Source organism: Podarcis raffonei, chromosome 12, assembly GCF_027172205.1.
Source record: "Podarcis raffonei isolate rPodRaf1 chromosome 12, rPodRaf1.pri, whole genome shotgun sequence".
NCBI classification, from domain to species: Eukaryota; Metazoa; Chordata; class Lepidosauria; order Squamata; family Lacertidae; genus Podarcis; species Podarcis raffonei.
In genome coordinates, this window is record NC_070613.1 from 24,238,129 (window position 1) to 24,261,083 (window position 22,955).

At 44.2% G+C, this 22,955-nt stretch overlaps 1 protein-coding gene across 1 annotated transcript in view; it reads right to left on the reverse strand.

The window, feature by feature from the left end:
• LOC128398384 (macrophage mannose receptor 1-like) overlaps positions 1–22,955 on the reverse strand; it is a 50,825-nt gene that overhangs the window by 12,971 nt on the left and 14,899 nt on the right. Inside the window, exons 13-23 of the mRNA XM_053359395.1 lie at positions 21,409–21,608; positions 19,639–19,748; positions 17,767–17,842; positions 14,388–14,523; positions 11,397–11,432; positions 10,034–10,212; positions 8,514–8,587; positions 6,721–6,821; positions 3,736–3,884; positions 2,809–2,923; positions 732–871 (exon numbers count right to left, since the gene is read on the reverse strand). Of these exons, the coding sequence (XP_053215370.1) occupies positions 732–871; positions 2,809–2,923; positions 3,736–3,884; positions 6,721–6,821; positions 8,514–8,587; positions 10,034–10,212; positions 11,397–11,432; positions 14,388–14,523; positions 17,767–17,842; positions 19,639–19,748; positions 21,409–21,608 (1,316 nt within the window). The remainder of the gene's footprint in view (positions 1–731; positions 872–2,808; positions 2,924–3,735; positions 3,885–6,720; positions 6,822–8,513; positions 8,588–10,033; positions 10,213–11,396; positions 11,433–14,387; positions 14,524–17,766; positions 17,843–19,638; positions 19,749–21,408; positions 21,609–22,955) is intronic.

Sequence of the window (22,955 nt, forward strand, 5' to 3'; positions counted from 1 at the left end):
GTCTTTGCATGCAACTAAGTCCTAGTAAGCCGAGATAGAAAAAGTCATTGCTGGACAGAGGCAGTGCCTGATTTACTGGCCAGTGGATCAAGGAAGATGTGTAACATAATGGGTGAGATGCCTTTCGGAATTTTCTTAATTCCCAAGCACACAAGGGGATGTACAATTGAAGTGAATGGCACTGCTGCTGTGGGAAGGAAATAATTCAGTCTAACTAGGAAATGGAGCATTGGCAGATTATACTTAAGTCCTTAACTCGTTGGCAAAATTCAGACAGAATAAAAGCAGCAGAGTTGAGAGAAAAATTGCAACTCTGAAGAATATAACTGGCTTTAAGTCAAAATTGTCAGAGGCTCCTCAGAACATGCTGCCGACCTTGGATGCTTCCTATATATTTTATCAATTATGTAATGTATCTATTTGTAAAATTTCTATTCCACACTTCTTCTGGAGTATTTTCAGAGTGGCTCACAACAATTTAAACTACAGTAAACTGAACCATAAAGAGTAAAATGAGGATTAACAATCATAATACCAATCCACGTATTAAATATCAAAACATGGCCAGCTAACCTTGCAAGATTGGCATGGGAAGACTGGTACATTAATGGAGTGATAATGCTGAGAAGGCACTCTGAATATATATAATTTTACTGCAGGAATGGAAAATAGGGAACATTTCTTGTATCTGAAAAAAAATAAAGATGAAAGCCTTTGCAGGCAGGACTTACATAATTTGGAAAACCACTGGCCCAGTTTGTATAGTAGACCTCACTTCCATCTGTCCATAGAAAAATCTCTTCATGAATAATATCGTTCAGTCCAATCCATGGATCAATTGAGGCACTTTCTAAGTGCACCATGAAAAATGCTGAATAAAAACAAGGACATATTTCATCATAAAGAATTTGGTAAATACTCTCCCTCACTTATAAGCAGTGGCGTAGCGTGGGGGGTGCAGGGGGTGCTGGCCGCACCGGGCGCAACATCTGGGGGGGCGCGCTCGCCACCTCCGGAGTCGCCGAAGAGCCTCGGGCGCAGGCTATAGCAGAGCCCCATGTCTCGGGAAGGAGGAAGCCCCGGCCATGGGCGCTGCCCCCAGGTGGTGCAGCAGGAGCCAGGCGGCGAAGGGGAGCCCGGGGAGCGGAGGCGTCGCGGGGACACGGCTCGGGAGCTGCCGCTGAGGAGCCAGACCATCGTCCCCGGGAGGAGAGGAGGAGCGGTGGTGGCGGCGGCGGCTGCTACTGCAAAGCAGGGAGAGAAGGAGGCGGCGGCGGGGAGCCGGGCAGGGAAGTTGCTGCTGGGGATGAAGAGGCGGCGGTGGCGGGAGGCGGACTTCTTTCCCTCTCTGGTGCTGCTGCTGTGAGGCGCTTGCCAGCCCACCGGCCCCTCCTGAGCAGGATATGGGTGGGTGGACGGGGTGGGTGGGGGAGAGGCGCCGGGCCCGCCTCGCGCCCTGACAGGAGCCGCCACTGCGCCCGCGGGCGCCCTTGACGCGGCGCCCCTCATGCCGCCTCGAGAGGCGTTGGGGGGCAGCTGGACTCCGCCGGGCCCCGCCCCTCACTCCGCGCTCGGCTTCAGGGCTGTCTTGTGAGGGGGCAGCGGGAAAAGGCTCTGAGGAGAACGTCGCTCGCTGTCCCGCGTCGCTTTTCCTCACGTCGTTTTCCCTTTCCCTTGAGGGGACGGGGAGGTGAAGGGAGCCCGCCTTCCTCCTCGCACGTGGCGAGTCGTCGGTGGAGGTAGAGAAACCACGCACATTAGATATTCATAATAATAATAATAATAATGGTTTGAAATTTAAGACTCCCCCCCCCCAAGGAAAAGCCACTTTCTTGCCCTGCCCGTGGACCAGGAGGTCATGGCGGGCGAGCCCTTTAGCAGCGGGGCCCTTATTTGCGCTGCCAGCCTGACCTTCACCCTCTTACATATAGAGAGGAAAGGAGACACGGAGGTGCAAAGGCTTGCGGTGCAGAAGTAAGCCCCGCTGAGTTCATCAGGGGTGCCAACGTGAATACAGTATGATATTGGGGGGGGGAGGCAGGTAAGCCCCGCCCTGCATAGTTGATCACATTGGCAATGCCCATCAACTGGGGGACTGGCCCCCTCAAATGTTTTATTGGGGGGCCTGAAGCAGTGGCGTAGCGTGGGGGTGCAGGGGGGGCCGGGCGCAACATCTTGGGGGGGGGCGCGCTCGCACTCGAGTGCTAAAATCCACGGGTTGGGGGGGCGCAAATTACTTGCCTTGCCCCGGGTGCTGACAACCCACGCTACGCCACTGCTTATAAGTAATCAATATAGGATACCATGAACTGATCTAGTTATATTTTATGTTCGTTTTTTGTTTTGTTTTTTAAAATTGTGTTATGCAGAAGTTGCCACTATGGTCCACTTCAGATCTTACTATACTCCATCTTTTTAAAAAACAAAAACATTTTAAACTTGTTTTTCTTACAGAGAAAAACTATATCTCCCATCATTCCTGAACATTCTCTTAATGCAACAAAATATTGCAGATGCAACATTGGCTATCCCTGTTTTAAAAAGGACCACATAATCCAGCTCATTACATTTTTGCCTGGAAAAAACACAAACAGGCCATGATTACAATAAACATCCCTTGTTTTCACTACGCTTAGGAAGGGCTCCTTTCTCCTGGGCCTTGTTCAGAAAGTGGTGGTGGAGGATGAGTGTTCAGACCCCTGGGCTCGGGAAACCCAGCCAGATGGGCGGGGTAGAAACAACAAATTATTATTATTGAGTCAACATTAAGTCTATGTGAGCAACATGTTCTAAAAGAACCGACTGTACCTTGTGTAGCTTTGTTCGGTATAGTTGCCAGATTTCCTCCTAGATTTCTGCAAGCAGTTCGTGCATCGGACCAGTTTTTCCTTTCTTCTTCATTCAAGCCAAAAAACTGGAAGCACTGCAGGGGGAGGAAAACTCCAAAATTCCATCAATTATGAAATGGTTAGTGAACTCAACCATCATGAGATGGTACTGGGTTGCAGACATGGATATTTTAACTTGGCTTTAGAGAGAAATCCCAACCCTCAGATTCATGGACTTGACAGAGATTCAGATTGTGTGGAGGATGTGGTGTAGTTAATTTCTTCATATAGAAGCCAGGAACTAATAAAAAGTTAACCAACACAGTGGAAAATAAAGGTGGGGGGATTTTACCCAGTTCCTGCTCTGACCCTCCACAAGCCTGCAAAGGTTTTTAAATGGTAGATCATACACTACTTTACCTTCCTTCTCCAACCGAGTCACTGCTCACTGGCACCTCTTCAGGCAGAAAATAGCTCCGCCCCCCCGGGGAGATTGTCATTTAATAAACAATAACATAGCCAAATGCTGAAAATTTAGTCTGAAGACAAATTCACTGCTCTTTTGGGTAGCTGACCCATAATCAAGCTTTTAAGATACCACTTTTTAAAAAAATATTTCATTGTTCCTGACACTTCTATTTTGCAACGCAATAGACTTTCTAGTATGTACAAAGATACATGGGGTGGTGGCATGGAGAGATGCGGTATCATGATGGCTTAACGCCTGAGCTAGGTGCCCATTCATTTTGAACCTCTATAAAGAGCCCTTGCATAGAAGTGTGGACATGGAGAGCAATCTCTACCGCTCTTAACCACTACACCACAAGCTCTGGGAAAACATTGTATGTGCTATAATAACTGAAAAGGGCCAATATACCAGTATATTTGCAATCACTTTCTTAGTTACCTTTTTATCAAAGAAAAGCCAGCCATCTGCACAGCCCCCAACAGGTGCAGGCGTTGTGGGAGCAGGAGTTGAACGGACAGAACTGTTATGCCTTTCACAGATGAATTTGTTCTTAGTACCACAGTTTATGTCGTACCATAAGCCTGAATAAAGAAGTTAGGTGTTCATCAGTAAGATGAAATCACTCCCAAATGAAGAATGACCATTTTTTACCTGTACAGGGGATTGTCGTACACATAATAAGATAAAAGTGGAAGTCAAGCTTCACTTAGTGGTTGCTGGCAAAATCGCTACTCCTGCTGCAAACTAAAAACACGCACAAAAAACCCTCCCTCCTAGTAGAGATCTCATATGTCCTCTTTTTCCAGGACATGTACTCCTTTTCATGGGTTTGTAAAATGAGAGTCATCATAGTGATCCACAGTTAAAAGTAGAAGTTAGCAAATGTGTCCTCTTTTTTGCTCTTTAAAATATAAGACTCTAAGAGACTGAAAAAGGCACAAAGATAACACAACCAGAACAACAAACACTCTGTCAAACAATAAACAACAAGTAAAAACTAGAAAAGAGGTCAGGCATACTAGAAAAAAATCCTCCACAAGCTGAGGCAGCCCAAGACCTACAGTGTGGGGCCTGAGTTCATCTTATTACATGCACAGAAATCCCCTTTACAGGTAAGAAATCGTTCTCTGCCCCCGCTATGCATGTAGAGATGGCCTCAGCACTATGCTGTAAGTGATTGTTCCAATCTAATTTACCCAAGCTGCAAGGTCCACAAACACTGATATCAAGGGAATGCTAGTCTCTTTCAGAAAGATAAACAGGAGGAGAGAAGGAGGGAAGAAGAAGAAGAAGAGTTTGGATTTGATATCCCGCCTTTCACTCCCTTTAAGGAGTCTCAAAGCGGCTAACATTCTCCTTTCCCTTCCTCCCCACAACAAACACTCTGTGAGGTGAGTGAGGCTGAGAGACTTCAGAGAAGTGTGACTGGCCCAAGGTCACCCAGCAGCTGCATGTGGAGGAGCGGAGACGCGAACCCGGTTCCCCAGATTACGTGACTACCGCTCTTAACCACTACACCACACTGGCTCTGCTGGCAGTGTAAAGGTGGCAAACCTTAGGGAGAAAGGAAGAAATAATTCAGACTGTTACACTGTCCTTGTGGAACACATGAAGGTTTTTGAGCTCTGAGATCCATTGAGCAAAGGTGAATGCCACTAGGAAGAGTACTCTTGAGAGTAGATGAAAAGAAGCAGACTTCCATGAGGGAAATCTATGCTGTGTGGAGGTGACTTCAGGATGGCCCCACTATGAAACTGTCTGAGGAAAGGATGAGATCCCACTGGCTTGTTCAGATCCTTAGAAACAATGGCAGCATAGATGCCTGGTGGTTAGGCATGTTAGGCCGCAGCCTCAAAATAAGACCTTATTGCAAGTAGGGCAGCAGGGATGAAATACCAGCCTTTTAAGGGAGAGTGTGGTGTTTCCAACCCCAGTCAGAAAAGACTTTCCATGTCCTCAGAATATTTTGGCTGTAGAAGGTAACCTAGAAGCAAACATAATCTCAACTGCTGATGAGCCAGTCCCAGTTTGACAAGTTGCTCTTGTTTCATTGCCAAAAATCTTAATTTCACATGGGATCTGAACTGGTGGTGACTGATGAGGAACGAGACCATGGGTCCTAATGGATTGCTTGAAGAAGATGTCAGCCAAGTGTTCAGCAGCTGGGCGGAAGGCAAACTCGCTGCTAGGGATCATTAGGAAAGGAATTGAAAATAACACTGCAATTGTGACGCCATTCTACGTACAACTTTGTGGAGCAACTGCATTTAGAATACTGTCTATTTGCTGTCATCACTTTACTTCAAAAAGGATAGTGTAGAGTTGGAAAAGGTTCAGAAAAGGGCAACCAAAATAATAAAGGGGATGAAGCAACTTCCCTGAGAGGAAAGATTACAGTATTTGGTGGGAGGTATTCAGAGGAAAAGCAAGTAAGAGGTGACACAATACAAGTGCATTATATTATGCATGGCAGGAAGAAAGTGGACAGAGAAAAGTCCTGTCCCTCCCATAGTACTAGAGCTCATAGACACGCAATGAAACCAAAAGCTGGAATAATCAGGAGTGCATGGAACTTGCTCCACTATGATGACTACAAACTCAACAAATGAATGGAGGACAAGGCTGTCACTGCCTACTTAACCCCCAGTGACCTTGTTCTACATCCACAGTCAGAGGCAATATGCTTCTGAATACCAGTTTCTGGATACTGCGGGAAGGGAGCCTGCTATTGTGCTCAGGTCCTGCCTACAGGCTTCCTATGGGTATCTGGTTGGCCACAGCGCTAACAGGATGCTAGACTAGATGGGTCACTGGTCTAATGCAGCAGGCAAGAAGAAGAAGAAGAAGAGGAGGAGGAGGAGGAGGAGAGTTTGGACTCGATAGTCCACCTTTCACTCCCCTTAAGGAGTTTCAAAGCTGCTATCAATCTCCTTTCCCCTCCTCCCCCACAACAAACACTCTGTGAGGTGAGTGGGGCTGAGAGACTTCAGAGAAGTGTGACTAGCCCAAGGTCACCCAGCAGCTGCATGTGGAGGAGCGGGGAAGCGAACCCAGTTCCCCAGATTACAAGTCCACTGCTCTTAACCACCACACCACACTGGCAAGTGTTAAGTTCTTCTCTGTGTGAACCAAGGTGAGCAAATGCATTAATGAAAGTAGTGATCCACATATGTTTTAGTGCCCTAGTGTGGACACACCCAAAATGTCCTCTGAAACATTTTAATATTATGAGATATTCAAAGGAAGACAATTAGAAATGCAAAATAATATTATTCCATCCACCCACATCTTCAATGGGCCAGAATAGTTATTGTGATGTGACATGGGTTCCGTTTGTGGTAGTTTATTTTAATTAATCAGTTGCCCCACAATTGATTATATATGCACCCCCTTTTAAAAATTGTAATCTTTTATTCTACTTGCCTGATCCACAATACATGTAGACACAGGTTTCTTCATCATTTGAAAAGCTGGGTTCATTGGGTGCCCACATTGCAAAGGTCACTGGAGTTCCATCCAACCAACTTGAGAAAACAATATGAAATCATTGAACAGAACAGCATAATTTCTCTTTCATTTACACTGCATACTTTGACAATGGTTTTCAGTTTTTGTGGGTGTTTGTTTGTTTGTTTGTTTTAGCCAATGGAACACCAGCTTAAGAAAAGATTTAGATGTTGAATTGAATTTTGTATCTGGCAGCATTGCCAGAATTTTTTTATTGGCAGCATCCAAAATACTGTTAACAAAAAACGCCTAATCATTATCATTAAAGATTGAGTTGCTATTATAGGGGAGCAGATTGCCAGTTATTTTGTATAATATTATATTTTAATCACCATGCGGTGAGAAACATTGGTGGTCCAAGGTCACATACTGAGTTTCATGGCTGAGTGAGAATTGAAGCTCTGGCCTCAAACTCATAGTTCAACAGTTTAGCCATTAGACCACACTGGCCACAGGGGAAAAGGAGGGCTGTGCCCCCCCCAAACCTTGGAGCAAACAGAGCACAGTAAGTTTGTAAAGAGGGAAGCAGCACCCTCAGATCTAATATAGCTGTGAGAGACAAGGCAGTTGTGGCAGCCTAGTAAATCTTAAGACTGCATTTGTACATTGCAAGTTGCCCTGAGACCTTCTGGTGAAAGGCAGGTAAGAAAAGTATATTTGTTGTTGTTGTTGTTGTTGTTAATTGGCAAGTCAGAGCAGTGATGAAAAGTGCTACTGAGCTCTTTGAGAAAGACCCCATCCACCAGGTAAACTCTAAAGCAAGAGGTAGCCTGGGGCTCAACGGACACACTGCAACTGTACTTTAACTGAACTAAAATGATGAAAATGGCTGAACTGCAGTATCCCAAGCATTGCTGGGCTCACTGTAGCAGACAGGGGCGCTGATTTGGGCCCCAGATTATGGGTGCCAAGCGGCGTGCAACGTATCGTGACATCATGTTGTGCTGTGACATCATGAAGTCACATTGTGTGTGCCGCAACAGCTCCTAGGGACTCCGGAAGTTGTGTCCGAGGCCTAAGAAGGCGTTGGATGCCACCGCCAAGGCTATACAAGGCATCAGCCATGATTTCTGGTGCTTTTTGAAGCACAAGAAGTCACGTCAGAGGCCCAGCGGTGTGGGTGCCAAGCACCCACAACCATTTTTTCTGGTTCCTTAGGTACCAAAGGCCCCTTATAGTTGGTGCCAGTGGTGGCAGAGCAGAATTAAAGGTGGGGCAGGATTTGTGCACTCCCTCATCATTTTCTATCCCCCTTGCCATTAAATTATTTCCACATGCTGACAAACACAAGCTTCTCCGTAGTTCAGGGGCATGGTTGGGGACTAAGAAGATTTTGGATCTTTTGGATCCAAGACTTCTCCTGGTCAGTTACTGCCATGCTCACTTTCCAGTCATTGGAGATTGATTTCAGCAAGGCAATGGCCATGGAAGTTCCTTAGACGGCATGGAGAATGTAACTGACATCCAGCTGTCTCAGCCAAGCTCAGACCTCCCTCTCCACTCTCAGGAAAGGAAATCTGATGTTCTCATTAGAAACCATCAAAAGAACCACAGGATTGCAGAGTCAATCAGAAGAGTAACTGATGAATGGTGGGCAGTGTAACATATACAGAAGACTTAAATTTTAATGCTAACCTAGTTATGATCTAAAATAAAGTTAGTATTTACAATGGTTAAAAATCTGATTTCCACTTCTTTTGTTCACTTACCTGAACTTTCTATCGAATCCCAGAATTAAACCAATATAATAATTGGTTCCATAATCAGATCCATAATACTTGCTCTAAAACATACAAAGGAAAAATGGGAGTAAATGCAACGTAAATGCAACAATAAAATAATCAGGTATTCTCCAGAGCAATATAATTCAGTTATTCCATAGGAAGTTTGTAATGATGAACATAATGTGTTTGTTTAAAAACACAATTAAAGCTTTACAATTAAAACAAATTAAAACATGTCAATTAAAATGAGGGTAAACATGAAAGAAAGTTTTTTATTATGTTATACTTTAACTGATGTAATTAGCTGGTTTTCTGAATGTTTTTATTTCTATACTGTATAAAATCAGTTACAGTGTATCCCACTAATAATCTTTCATGCCCATTGTTTCCCAGGCCAGTTGTCCACTTAGAAGAGCATTCTGTTCTCTGAAACATTATTTTATCTATTACCAGCACCATCAAGTTCCTTAGAAAATTATTTCTGGGTGGGATGTTTAACTTTGGTGCCATTAAAATTACATGCTTCGCCAAAAAATTTTTACATCGAAGCAAATATTCCTAGATTTTAAAAGAATACAAATGTGCTGGAAAGTAGTACAATATAGCCACAGAATATGCCCGTTCCAACAGGAATGGGCAATAGAAATTCTGCTGAGATCCAACAAGAGGATGATAATCACAAACTGTACCTCACTGCATCTTAACTTCCTTATTAACAGATAGCAATAAGTGTCAGCACCAGCAATGGCTTGAGAGTCTAATACTCGCAGGTCTAGCTATTTGCATGCTTGCTATCCAAAAATTCACTTATCTGCACTTAAATAATTATGCCCAGACCTTGCTATACTCTGGGGCAGAAATCAGAGACGGGTGGGGGGAAGCGAGATCATACAATTCAGAGAGCAGGAGAGGTTGGACAAATAAGTTTTTTTTACTTTGTCTCTCTTTTGGTGATTGGAGAGGGGGTGGGGAAGAGATCAAACAAATCCTACATTTGCAATGTTCCCATAGGAATGAATGGAATTCATGGACTCATTGTGCAAACTCTCGCCTACCAAAGGATTTCCACAGAACACATTGCATTCAGTAAGTAGGAACAATCTCACCAGTCCATTCAGGAATCACATTCATATATCCATGCCTGCGTAGAACCCTGATTACATGGAAACTGTTTTCAGCACAGTGCTTTGGATATGTGATGATTATTGGGGGTGAGTGAAACACACATACATACACAGTATATGTATTTGCAAGCCTCATTTCCTTGGCTTATGCTATGATAGTAGTATATGACCACAAAGGTTGCAATATTTTACACACTTACTTGGAAATGAGACCCATTAAAGACAATGAGACTTACTTTTCAGTAGACATGCATGGAATTGCACTGCTAATCTCTGCAAGCTTTTGGTGCCACCATCCAGAGGAAAATGATTAGCAGACATAAAAATGGCCTTGATCAAATAATTTATGTGCCCCTTTTTAAAAAACCAAGGTATACTTACATATCTTACATATCTCCACACAAATCGCCATTCACTGGGACTTTCAATGACAGTAAGATCTCCTCCGTGTTTCTTGCAGAATTCCCGTGCTCTTTCGACAGATGTCTGTTCATTACTGAAATAGTATTCTTTGCCCTTGTACTCAATCCAGCCATCTTCAATTCTTCTGAATGAATATTCTACAAAAAGAAGCAATTTTATTATTTTAATAATGAATATTAAATTTAATATTAAATATCAAAATATTCCTTAGCCATCCTTTATGGTATGCAAGAGTGTGAATAACGTTAATTCACACAACCAGCGGTGCAGCTAAGCAACTTCAATGATCTCGCCCACTTTAGACTGTCAGATATATGATTTCAATTTTGAAGCACACAATGAACAACTTCTCCCTCTCCATTCCCCTGTCACACCATGGTACATTTAAAACTATTACAGTTTGATTACCCTGATAATTTATTTTCAAATTAAATTATAAAACGAGCACCTAGCACTGTGGAAATATATCTCCCATGGAAAAAAAACTGGTCGGTTCAGTAATGACAACCATGGAATTATTTGCTGAAAGGCAAGTATGCAAAACTGAAGAAAAGACACTGCATATGTTTTTAAAGGTACTATCTTATGACTTCACATTTTCTAGCAGGGCCTGGGACCTCTTGCATACAAAGCAGTTGTACCACTGAGCTTCCCCAGTTGTATGTAATCCATTTTGGAGGAATGAGCAAGCCCAGGCCAGAAAGCAGCTACCATTGGCTCCTGGTAGGTGTTAGTTTCTGTTTCCTCACTGAGCAGCTGCTTGCAGTCACAGGACTGTTTACATTCCACAGAGTCCAGATACTGTTGGATTCTCACGGGAAAGGGAGACGGGATGTGACGTTACTGGTTTCCTGTTTCCTTTGTTCTGTTGTTTCCTTTGTTCAGTTGCTCTCTGCTTCTCATAGAGAGAACATGTATATTTCTTTGCTCTCTGCATAGCTTAGTAATAAAGCATAGCAATGTAGCCCATATTATCTCATCCTTCTGCTGTGGCGTTGTTTTAATGCTCTGCTGGGTGGGCTCAAAAGAAGATGAGCCTTATCAGCTCGGACGACCGGAGCTGAAATCCCAATAGTAGGATCCTCAGTGGCCGAAGAGAACCTCTGGGGAAGCCCCTTCCCCATTTTTTTACTTAAGACCTGTTTGTTCTGAGGGAAGGCAGAAACTGGGATGCCCAAGCCAGGAAGCACACACATCTTTGGCTCATGACAGAACCATCAGTAGCCTGAAAGAGCTGTTAAGGCAGCTCCACCTCCACTTTTATAGTGCTGCTTAAGAGAGACACACGTGACCTAAGCAAAGGTGGAATCACTCAACATACCAATATCAGTGCTTGGTTCCGGTTTTAACTGTGCACCTGAAAACCAAACACATATTGCTTATAATAGTGCGATTTATATGATATTGCATTGTTTCATATTACAAACAGGAGTACATAAAAATAAAAGTGTTTACAAAAATCAGACCAAAGCTGGTAAGTGTATGAGGTTAAAGCTATTCAAGGTCATATCAAAATAAAATTAATCACTGTTACATTACATTGCATACCAGATCGAAGGGCAGTACAAAAAATAAATAAGTACTTTCTAAATATTTCTCAAAAGTGATAATGTGTATATATGACTGTACATATGATATCATGAACCCAATACTATTTTTCTAGAAAAGGAGGTGCTGGAACTCACCATGAAAATCTCCCTTCTTCTCTTATATAATGACAATGGCACCTACCTGAGAGGTGCTGGAACTGAGTTCTAGTGAGTCCCAGCTGAAAAAAAGCCCTGCATGCAGAGATGTAGCAAGGTCAGGTGGTACCTGGTGTGGAAATTTTTTTTGTCACCCCCTCCCCAAGTTGGGAGACAAGTCGAGGGAAGGGGGGAGCTGCACTGCTTTGCCGACGGCCCTGACGAGCCGCCAGGGCCGTCGCTCGCTGTAGGCTTGGGAGTCACGGGCGGGGGCGCTCCCCAGATGTCACCTCCCTTCAAGGATGACAGCTGTCCTCTCCCCTGCCTGCCTGCCTGCCTCCTCCAGCCGGGAGTGTGGGTGGCAGGGCAATGGTGCAACCCCCCTGTGACTCTCAAGCCTACAGCGAACCAGGGGAAGGGGGGAGCTGTGACGCTTTGCCAATGCTTTGCTGCTGCTTTCGCCTGCTTTGCTGCTGCTTTGATGCTCACTGTAGGCTTGGGAGTCAGGGCAGAGGGGCACCAAATGTCACCCCCCTCAGGATGACACCCAGGGCGACACGCACCCCATACCCCCTTCCTACGCCCCTGCCTGCATGTACTTACCTGAAGAGTAGATTTGCTTGTCCAATATAGCATCACTGGGTTGGGCTTACTTGTACCTCTAGTGGACAAAGGCAGGAGTAGCCTTTTACAGGAAATAGGCTGGCCCCTCTTCATTTAGTTTGCTCCTGGCTCTTCAGTTTTACGTATTCACCAAGCATGAACAGTCCAGAACTGGAGGCCATAATAGTATTAACCTATTTCCTATGAGAAACCATTAACTGAAAGCCAACAGAAGTGCAAACAGAGATGGGAAAAGGTGTTGTAGGTCATGCAAGGGTGTGGCCCCAGTGATCCATTACATTGGACAAGTAAATCTACCTTTCAGGTAGGTACCATGCTATTATTTTGCTTGCTGGTGTAGCATCCCCGGGTTGGGCCTATTATTCTATAATTCTGTGAACTAGGGTGGATCCCAACTGCAACAAGTGATTCGTGTAGGACAGCCTGCTGTAAGACCTTTGGGCTGAATGCTGCTCCAGAGGATGCAAAGGCTCCATCTTATAGTGCCTGGGGAATGTGTTTGGGGATGTCCAGGTTGCTGCTCTGCATATTTCTGGCAAGGATGCATTCATCGAAAAAACAGCTGAACAGCAGAAAGAGTGAAATCACAGAAGATTGCTAAGCCAAGATGAAGGAATAAGAGGATTCAAAAGAGAATATGACTGCTTCATAGAGGAAGGTGCAAAAAAACCTATTTCCCATAGAAGCTACTTCTGCCTTTCCCCCCTAAAGGCGCAAGTAAAGTCAACCCCCAGATGCTACAATGGCAAGTGAAATCATCTGTGGTTAAGATAAAACCAGGGTGAACAGACTTAAACCATGGAACAACGAATTCAATCAGATCATCCTCCAGCAATCCCTCATGAAAAAGGCACACAGGAAGTCCCTCATTTCCTGCCCCTTTAAGTTTATCAAGTATTTCAGCTTTCTCATTCTGCTAAAACTTTTACAGTCATACCTCGTGTTGTGTTCCGCTCTTGTTACAGACTTTCAGCTTACGAACGCGGCAAACCCGGAAGTGTTTACTTCCAGGTTCACCACCCGCGCATGCGCAGAAGTGCTCGATCGCGCCACGCTCATGCGCAGAAGAGGCGCTTTAGTTGTGGCCTTTTCGGGGTGGGAACAGCACCACGAAACAGATTAAGTCTGCAACTAGAGGTACCACTGTATCTTCCTTTCATGAGCAGTGCCTGCTGTTGCTGCTGAAGTTCTTGTATCTGTGAGAGTGCCCAGTCTAATGTTACCTTCTTTAAGCTTGAGTCTCCATAGGAACTATTAGATCTTTCCACCATTCTTATTTGTAGTTTTAGTTGCTGTACTACAAATGTATCTCAGATGTTGCTTTCTCCTTTCCTAGGAGTGTTTGGGACATCTTGTGTTGAAGGTGCTATGTTAGATGCAGCCTGATTTTCTTGACAGCTTGAAGGGGAAACATGGTCTTTGGGCTGAAAAAAGGGTGGTCAGATCTCTCATTTTCACCTGTATATGAATTCTCCCTTTCCTAGCTCATGGAGGCAGGATTAGTGTTGCAGAACCTCAAAAGTAGGAGGAGATTCAGGTGCCTTTACAGAACTCTCTCTTTAGTTGGCCATTTCCTCAGGTGCTGTGGCCACACCCCAATATTTTTACATTTCTGAGGCACAAATAATAATATAATGCGAAGCAGCCTTCAGTGGCTTCCTGTATTAAGTCCAATGGCCCATCTAGTACAGCTTCCTGTTCTCACAGTGGCCACCTAGATGCCTGTAGGAAACCAGCAAGCTGAATCGGAGCACAAGAATGCTCCCTCCCTTTGTAGCAATTGGTATTCAGAAATATTGCTGCCATCACTACCTCTTGTGGGACAAGTTCCATAGTTTAACTATGCACTGTGTCAGTAAGTACTTCTGAATTCACAATGGCCTCCATGCACTAGATTCCTGCTTCTCATTGAAATGGAACATACTATACCTCAGTGTGTACCATAATAAAAAGGCCCTTTCACTTTGCTTAATGAACTAGTTGTAAATCAAAAGTAATCTTACCTCTCTTTATTTGGCAAATCCAACACAACATATTCTCACACGAGGAAAATCCCAGCCCCATAAAACCTGCATACGCTGCTACACATCCTTCGTCTCTGACATGATGTGAAGAATACCTATACACTTCATTGTCTACCTGCAGTAGGAATAAATATTCATTACTCTTTTTCTTTATAAAAATCTTCAGAAATCTACAGAAAAGGATACAGACTTACAGTAGCATTCTTTATACACCTGTGCACATGTATGTATGTGTGTATGTATAGAGAGAAAGATGAGCTGTCATTTCCCTGTTAATACAATCTGGGTGCGAAAGGCTATTATAAAGAAACAGTTCCTGTCATTGCAAGTTTTCCCAACGACTGAACATGTTTTACCTCCGCCTACCAATTCACCACACTCCCACTGTGGGCCAGAGCAGGGCAGACATATCAGCTGATTCGCCCACAGTATCATACTGAAACTGTCATTCATTCATTCATTAATTTAATTTAATCCTTTTACATTGTTTTGTATGTTTTGCGTGTTGAGGTCCCCAAGACACCCCTACCCCAATAACTCACATATCACACAGAATTTTTGTTTAAGGTTTTTGGCATAATTTTGGCCACAACTTTATTAACATACATGGATGTGAGTGGTTGCTTAGGCATTGGTTAGGATAGGACTATCTGTCCCCCCTGCCTTGGGAACAGAACTGACTTCCGGATTCCAGCGAAAGTCAGTGAGGGGAAACAATATTGGGGGGAACTGGAGCTGTGACACAGGCCCTCAGCTTCTCCCCGCATGCTCCCAGGGGCTTACGCGGCCCAAACCCAATTCCAGGGGTTTGGACAAAAGGATGGCAAGCCCCTGAATTCCTTTAACGGAATTCCCGTGCAGCAGCAGCATTGGAGGGGCAGGCCCAGCCAATCCTTACCCCTCCTCCAACCAATTTTAACCAATGCCTAACCGCAACCTCAAAGTTGTGACGATTTGCTACGCAGTAGGCAAAAACCAAATGGCACCAGCCAATCAGCCAAATGGACAAAATTTCTACCAGGCCCCCGCTCCAAGGTGGACGATCCCATGACAGGCATTGCAAGGTCAACGCATAAGACCCAAATCAAGGGAGGGCGGGCAGATTGCTGTGTGCACTGCTTTAAAAAACTCTGTTCCCACCCCCAAATTGGCAACATCAAAACTACCCCAGCAACTCAGGCTACCAATCCCTGCTAGGGCCAAGCATCCCAAACATGCCTAGCAACAGCGGGGTGTCTTGTCTGGCCCCCACCGCAACACATGCTCTCTTTTAATGAGAACATGCGTTGTGGTTTTTTATGTATTGTGATTTGCTGCTGTTTTTATCGATTATGGATGAGTAATTCTTTATTGTAATTGATAAGTGTAAACTGTTTAAATATTACTTGCCGATGTTAAATTTTAGTGTTTCATTCATTCATAGACTTTATTGCACTAGCCAAAGGCCATGGCATCATTCACAAGAAGAACATAAAAAAATCAACAATAACCATAAAACATCAGGCATAACAAATATGATAAATCGCAATCACGTCTCCTAAAAATTGTTTGCTGCATGTAAGAGACTAGCTGGGGATTCTCAGGTAGAATGTGCCAACTTAAATGTCCAAATCACCTTTGCAATTGACTGCAATTTTGTCTAGTTCTTTCCTCCTAATCTTCTTAGCTGCCAGTGTGTATAGTTTATAAGTTACAAAATCATCTGTATCACTCAGCAGCCATTTCACCCTTTCCACCCTGTTCGGGTGTGTTCCATTCGTAAGCAGGGGTTTTATAAATCAGTCTCTTGGGTCTGTATATAGCGGGCATTGCAGTAAATAATGGTACAGGTCCTGTACATAAGGTTGCCCACACAGATAAAGTCTCTCGTTGTACTGTACTTTGCCGTATCGTCCATCCAACACTGCCAAGGGCATTGATTGAAATCATAATTCTGTAAAAGCGATTCTTAGTATGGCAAGTGGGAGCTTTGTCAATAACTAGCTCGAGTGTGCTCCATTTTGATAAGTGGGAACCATGGTGAACTTTGGGTAGAGGCAATCATGGTTAAATCCCTTTCTGCAACGGACCTATAGAGGCGATCTCTTAAGTGCCTCTTGTCCAACTTCATGACCGCCTGAAGATCTTGTAGTTGATATTGGGACAAGAGGTGTTGGATGCCAGCCTTCCAGCATTTGGTCTGTTCTCATTCTGTGAAAGACATAGCGGGGGAATCTCTCCTCCGGGAGGGATTGAAGTCTTTTTACATAGTTTAGACACAGATAGTCAATTCTTGCCTGTATTGTTATTGTGTCCACTTCAACACGAAGGAGAGCAGCTGGAGTCAAATTTTAGTGCTTACTATTGGATTCTAATGGATTATTGCATATTGCTTTATTTGATATACATTGTTTATTTTAAAGTTATTGTGAATTTTTATACAGGATCTGATTGTTACTATTAATGTTTTATGTTTTAATGTTTTTGTGTGTGTGTGTTGTAAGTTGTCAAGAGTGGCTGGGGCAACCCAGCCAGATGGGCAGGGTATAAATATTATAATAATAGTAAAATTTATTACATTTTTGTATGGCCCTTCATCCGAGGATCACAGGGTGGTTTACAATATAAAAACACAAAAATACACAACATAGTAACAAACAAAATTCATAACCAGTTTTAAAAGCCATAGATTGTTTAATTAGCCAAAGGCATGGGAGAAGAAATATATTTTTGCCTAAACCTCAAGATATGTAATGAAGGTGCCAAACAAACCTCCCTGGGGAGAGCGTTCCGCAAGCAGAGTGCCACTGCAGAAAAGGCCCTTTGTCATGTTGCCACCCTCCAAACCTCTCATGGAGGAGGCGCGTGAAGAAGAGCCTCAGATGATGAAAAATATTTTAACTGTAATGGCCACTTTTCCAAATCATGGCTTTGCTTTGGATAGTACACGACCAGCAGGACCAGGGAAGGAGGGGCAGCAGCCACAATCTTTGTTTTCCCATTTGCACTAAACCATAGTTCATGTTTGCATTACATGTAGGTGTTTATGCTCCTATTGGTGCATTGTTTAATGCTCTGTTTGTTACTTAATAATAATAATAAGAGCACTATTTTAAAAACAAAACAAAAACAAATCTAATCCAACTGGATAAGCAGCAATTTCATCAACTCTGCAGGAACTGCCATAGGTGCTGGGTCCAAAAATTAGATTGCATACAAACCTATGCTTAAAGGCTCGGATGCTGGAAATTTAAGTGACTAAACATTTAAAGCAATGCTATGGGATCTGACCAGAAAGCAAAAGAGCTTCAACATTCATATTCAAAATGGTTTTGTAAAAATGATATTAATTTTCCTGTCAATACATTAGCATACTTACAGGAAATCCATCACTCCAAGTAAATCCTTTATCAGGCTCCAACTTAATTAAACCAACCCAACAATGATGTCGAAACCTAAAATATATAAAAGATAATTTTAGAGTGCAGAAAATTTTAGAGTGCTCTAGTTATTTCCCGCTTGGACTACTGCAATGCACTCTACATGGGGCTACCTTTGAAGGTGACCCAGAAACTGCAATTAATCCAGAATGCGGCAGCCAGACTGGTGACTGGGAGTGGCTGCTGGGACCACATAACTCCGGTCCTGAGAGATCTGCATTGGCTCCCAGTACGTTTCCGAGCACAATTCAAAGTGTTGGTGCTGACCTTTAAAGCCCTAAACAGCCTCGGTCCTGTATACCTGAAGGAGCGTCTTCACCCCCATGATTCAGCCCGGACACTGAGGTCCAGCGCTGAGGGCCTTCTGGCGGTTCCCTCGCTGCAAGAAGCCAAGTTACAGGGAACCAGGCAGAGGGCCTTCTCGGTAGTGGCACCCACCCTCTGGAACACCCTCCCTTCAGATGTGAAGGAAATAAGCAGCTATCCTATCTTTAAAAGACATCTGAAGGCAGCCCTATTTAGGGAAGTTTTTAATATTTAATGCTGTACTGTTTTTAACATTTGATTGGGAGCAACCCAGAGTGGCTGGGGAAACTCAGCCAGATGGGCGGGGTATAAATAATAAATTAAATTATTATTATTATTTATTCTAAATCTTTCCAGGTGACTACATTATAAACCCTGACCCCTACCTCCTTTTTGGTTGGTTGATGGGTACATTTGAACCTTAAAAAAATACCATCCTATTATCAGCACTATACCGAAATGTCTGACATGGGGGCATGGATAGTCACAATGGACAAACAAGTTCCCAAAGACACTGAGTTAAAATGACCGCTCCCCGCTTAAAACGGGGGGCGCCCTTTGCGTGGACGCGTGCAGCCCCTAGATCTGGAGCGGCTCCAACAGCATAGGCTTGGCTTTGCCTTCCCTCAGGTGGGATACCTGGAGGTCTCCGCCTACCTCAGTCAGTTGTCCAATCCCACCTGGGGGAAGCGTTGCCAAGGAGACCAGGCCAGGTAGGGGAGGGATTACCTGCCCACACAATAGAGGGAGGATCTTACCTGGGAATCCTCACTTGGCTCCAGAGCTTCTCCCACCCTACCCACCCTCAGTTAATGTCTTCCTTTGCAGGTTAACTTTTCTTCATAGGTTTTGCAGGTTAACTTTTCTTCACAGGTATGCGGGCGCTGCTACGATAAGGTCGCTGTTAAAGGGCCGGAAAGGAATTTCCCTGCATTGGCAGGTTTCGCCTTTCCCGTAGCAAAACATCACAACATTGGTGGTATCAGGCCTTGGGCGGAATCCTTTAGTCCATCTTCCTCTTTGCGGCGGCGATACCAGGGTTCCCTGTTAAAGGGGTTTTCTGAAGGGAGGCTTTGACCGTATGCCGAAAGGTCGTCATTGCTCTCCCCTGCGGCGGTGGCGTTACGGGGGCGGCTATCTCTGCTTGAACATATGTTCTCCAGAGCCGGCCCATCCCCCCCCCCCCACATACTGGATAACCCTGATGCTCCCTAGGTCCCCGGCTGGGGACTGGGGAGGGAGAACGCCCAATGCCTGAGCCAAGGTCTACCCACATTTGAAATTTAATAAAGTTGTGGCCAATTTAATCCCATAGCACGTTGTCTTGAGTCGTTATTCCACATGACGGGGGGACCGCGCGGGATCTGGGGACTCCACCTGTCCACGCAAAGCAGAAGTTGGGTCTGAGCCCAAAACACCACAGTACATATTTCAGTCTACCTGGTAACCAGAACAGTTTTTGATTCTGAGACAATGTGAAGAAATAAAAATTTCATAAAACTCACTGATGGTACAAACCCGACTTTTCTTCGCTGTTAGCAGAAGCTAGGTCTCCTCCAACTGCTCTACAAAAATCACGTGCTTCAAACCAAGTTAGCATGTTACTTGTATGGGCCTAAATGGATATAAATACAATTGCATATTGGTAAGAATCTTGCAAATTCCATTCACAGTGAGATCTGCATGGTTTGCACGAACCCCTATTTGACATGTAACAATGGTAACTAAGGGCCAAAGCAGACATGGCATAAAAGTATGTGATTAATCTGCACAATTTTTAAAAAAATAAATAAATAGATTTGGGTGGAAAACTCCCACCGATGCTCGTTAGAACTTTCCTCCTATGTTTTGTCCTTTCCACCAGCTGTGTCTTCTACCTGCCTTTGCACAAGGAAGTCCAGGACTGGCAGTACCTGAAACAGCTGGTCAGATTAGGAAGCACAAATCTTATCTTCCCATCTGCAAGTCCTATTTTAACTGCACAAGCACAGTCTCTTTCTCTTCTATAGAAGGGTATGGCTCAGCAACTCACTGGTTACAAAGTTCCCTGTAGAGGAGGAAGCTTTTTAATGTGTAAAGATCAACATATCTAAAATGTTGAAAGTTGCCCAGAGTTGCACTGCCTAGTCAGACGGTTGGGCTACAAACAATAAAACGATGACAACAACGAATGTTACTTCTTCTGCTTGAGCACCAGTTCTGATAGTCTCCAGCAAATCTCACAAGATTTGGACCCTAGATACATAGATGTTCCTGCTATAAATATCTTCAAGCATAATTAAGCCTCATTTCCACCCTCTTGGTGATAGAGTTGCAGGTAGACTGGACTCCCTGGATCTTCAGATTCTAGTAAAGGCACCTACTGTGTTACTATCAATGTGGGGGTGTCTTTCAGGGGGGCAGTTTGGTATCTGGTCTTACTGAACAACTTTGGTTAATGTTGACAAAATGGGAGTTCAGGAAGTGTCCCCTCCCATCCCTACCTGGAGACAGGGGTGGACTTTGGACTTTCAAATTTCAGTGGCACCCTCTGCAAGGACACAATTCAGTGCCCCCCCGACTCTTGCTTTCTGTTCTGCACATGCACTAAAAAAAGAGAAAAGCTAAAGGACCCCTGGATGGTAATGTCCAGTCAAAGGCGACTATGGGGATGCGGTGCTCATCTCACTTTCAAGCTGAGGGAGCAGGCATTTGTCCACAGACAGCTTTCCGGGTCATGTGGCCAGCATGACTAAACTGCCTCTGGTGCAACGAAACACTGTGACGGAAACCAGAGCCCGCAGAAACACCGTTTACCTTCCTTCTGCAGTGGTACCTATTTATCTACTTGCACTGGCGTGCTTTCGAACTGCTAGGTTGGCAGGAGCTCGGACACAGCAAAGGGAGCTCACTCTGTCATGGGGATTTGAACCACCGACCTTCTGATCGGCAAGCCCAAGAGACTCAGTGGTTTAGAGCACAGCGCCACCCGTGTGTACTACATCATAATTGAAACACCCTGCAGTGGCACCCCTACTTTGGCTTGGTGCCCTGTGTGGAGGAACATTTAAAAGGCAATTGAATATTGACACTTCAAATAAACCACAGTACAAAATATTGAACTAAAACCCACTTAAAAAAGAATAACAACAAAATCCTGCACCAAGCAGTTAAATTGAAAACTAAAAATCACATCCTCAAATATCTCAAAAGGTTCACTTAGACAAAAGTAATTTCTCTCTTTGCTTTGATATTGAAACAAACAAGAACTTGGATTCAAGAAGCAGTATACCCACTTTAAAGCATACACTTCTGTAAGGGCTTTGAAACCATCCTTCTGGGCATGGGGGTGGGGGAATTGTTGATGGGGCAGGAGTTGTTGTCATAGTTTCTGCCCATTGTTTGCAGATGAAGGCTGCCTTCTCCTTGCAGTTCACAACATCCCACAGTCCAGCTGCAGTGCCAGTTCTCATGGCTACACAGCCAGATTGTTGCCCTTTTGGAGACACAAGACAAGAGCCACGTCAATTGAGCTTTTCTTCATAGGCATTCAAAACAACTAGAGAAAGGTTTTGTAAAATATGATTCTGTTGGATAGCCCACCTCATATAACCTGCTTAAGACTAAATAATGGATGAGGGGGGTTAAGACCAAAGAGTAAGCTGTCCTGCCAGGCTTATCTCACCTTGGAGGGACTAGGTCAGGGATAGTCAACTGTTAAGTTGTGGGTGAACATATCAGACGACACAGTGATTCTTCAAACAGCTCTTGTTTATTCACAGGCCCAGAACAGAACTGAACTGAAGGGTTCAGCCAGCCTGCTTATATAGAGCTCCACTACAATGCAACAGTATCAACTTTCTATAACTATCCAATCACTGAACGTCACTTTCAATTCCTTATTTGCATATGTAGACCTGAGTGAAAACTATCTACAGTATCCCCCTGCTGGCCCAGGGTGAGAACTTCAGTACCTAACATCAACCTGGTCCCTACCAGCCACTAGTGGGCATTTCAGGATTCCAGGTGGGTGGTAGAGGGTTCCACGCCCCATGTTACTGCAGCACTGGTGGGCGGTAAGGAAATTTGAAAAAATGCATTAGTGGGCGGTAGGTATAAAAAATTTGACTACCACTGGACTAGGTAATCAAGCATTTGTTTTCCTTCAGTCTATCTGAGAAGCTCAGTGTGTGAGGAGGGCTAAGCTGGTTGCTCCAAGTTCAGACCACATAACTCTAACAAGCCTCTCTTGAGCTCCTGCTCCAATAACATAGGCACTTGCAACACTTTGGAACTAAGCCAAGTTTTTCTGCCTGTGCAAGCTTTTCTGGATGCTGCATGGAAAAGCACATTTCAATGAGTTACTTAGCTGAATATATACAGTGGTACCTCAGAAGTCGAACGGCTCTATTGCCTAAAGTTTAGGCTCCTGAACGATGAAAACACGGAATTAAGTCTTCCGGGTTTTGAGCGCTCCTCAGAAGCCAAACATCCAATGGGGCTTCCGCTGTCTGCAAGTACCAATCAGAAGCTGCATCTTGGAAGTTGAACAAAGTCAAACGTCCTTACAGAACAGATTATGTTCGACTTCTGAGGTACCACTGTATGTATATTAAATTTTTGCTGTGGTTCTCTCACCAAAGAGTACTTGCCCCCAACTTGCATCCAGGAATTTTCCTTCTTATACAGCGGTACCTCGGTTTTTGAACCTCTCTGTTGACAAACGTTTCGGTTTTCAAACGCCGTAAACCCGGAAGTAAATGCTTCCGTTTTCGAACACGCCTTGAAAGTCGAGCAGCTTCCGCTGAGTTATTTTTCTCAATTTTCTCTATTAAAATTGGCA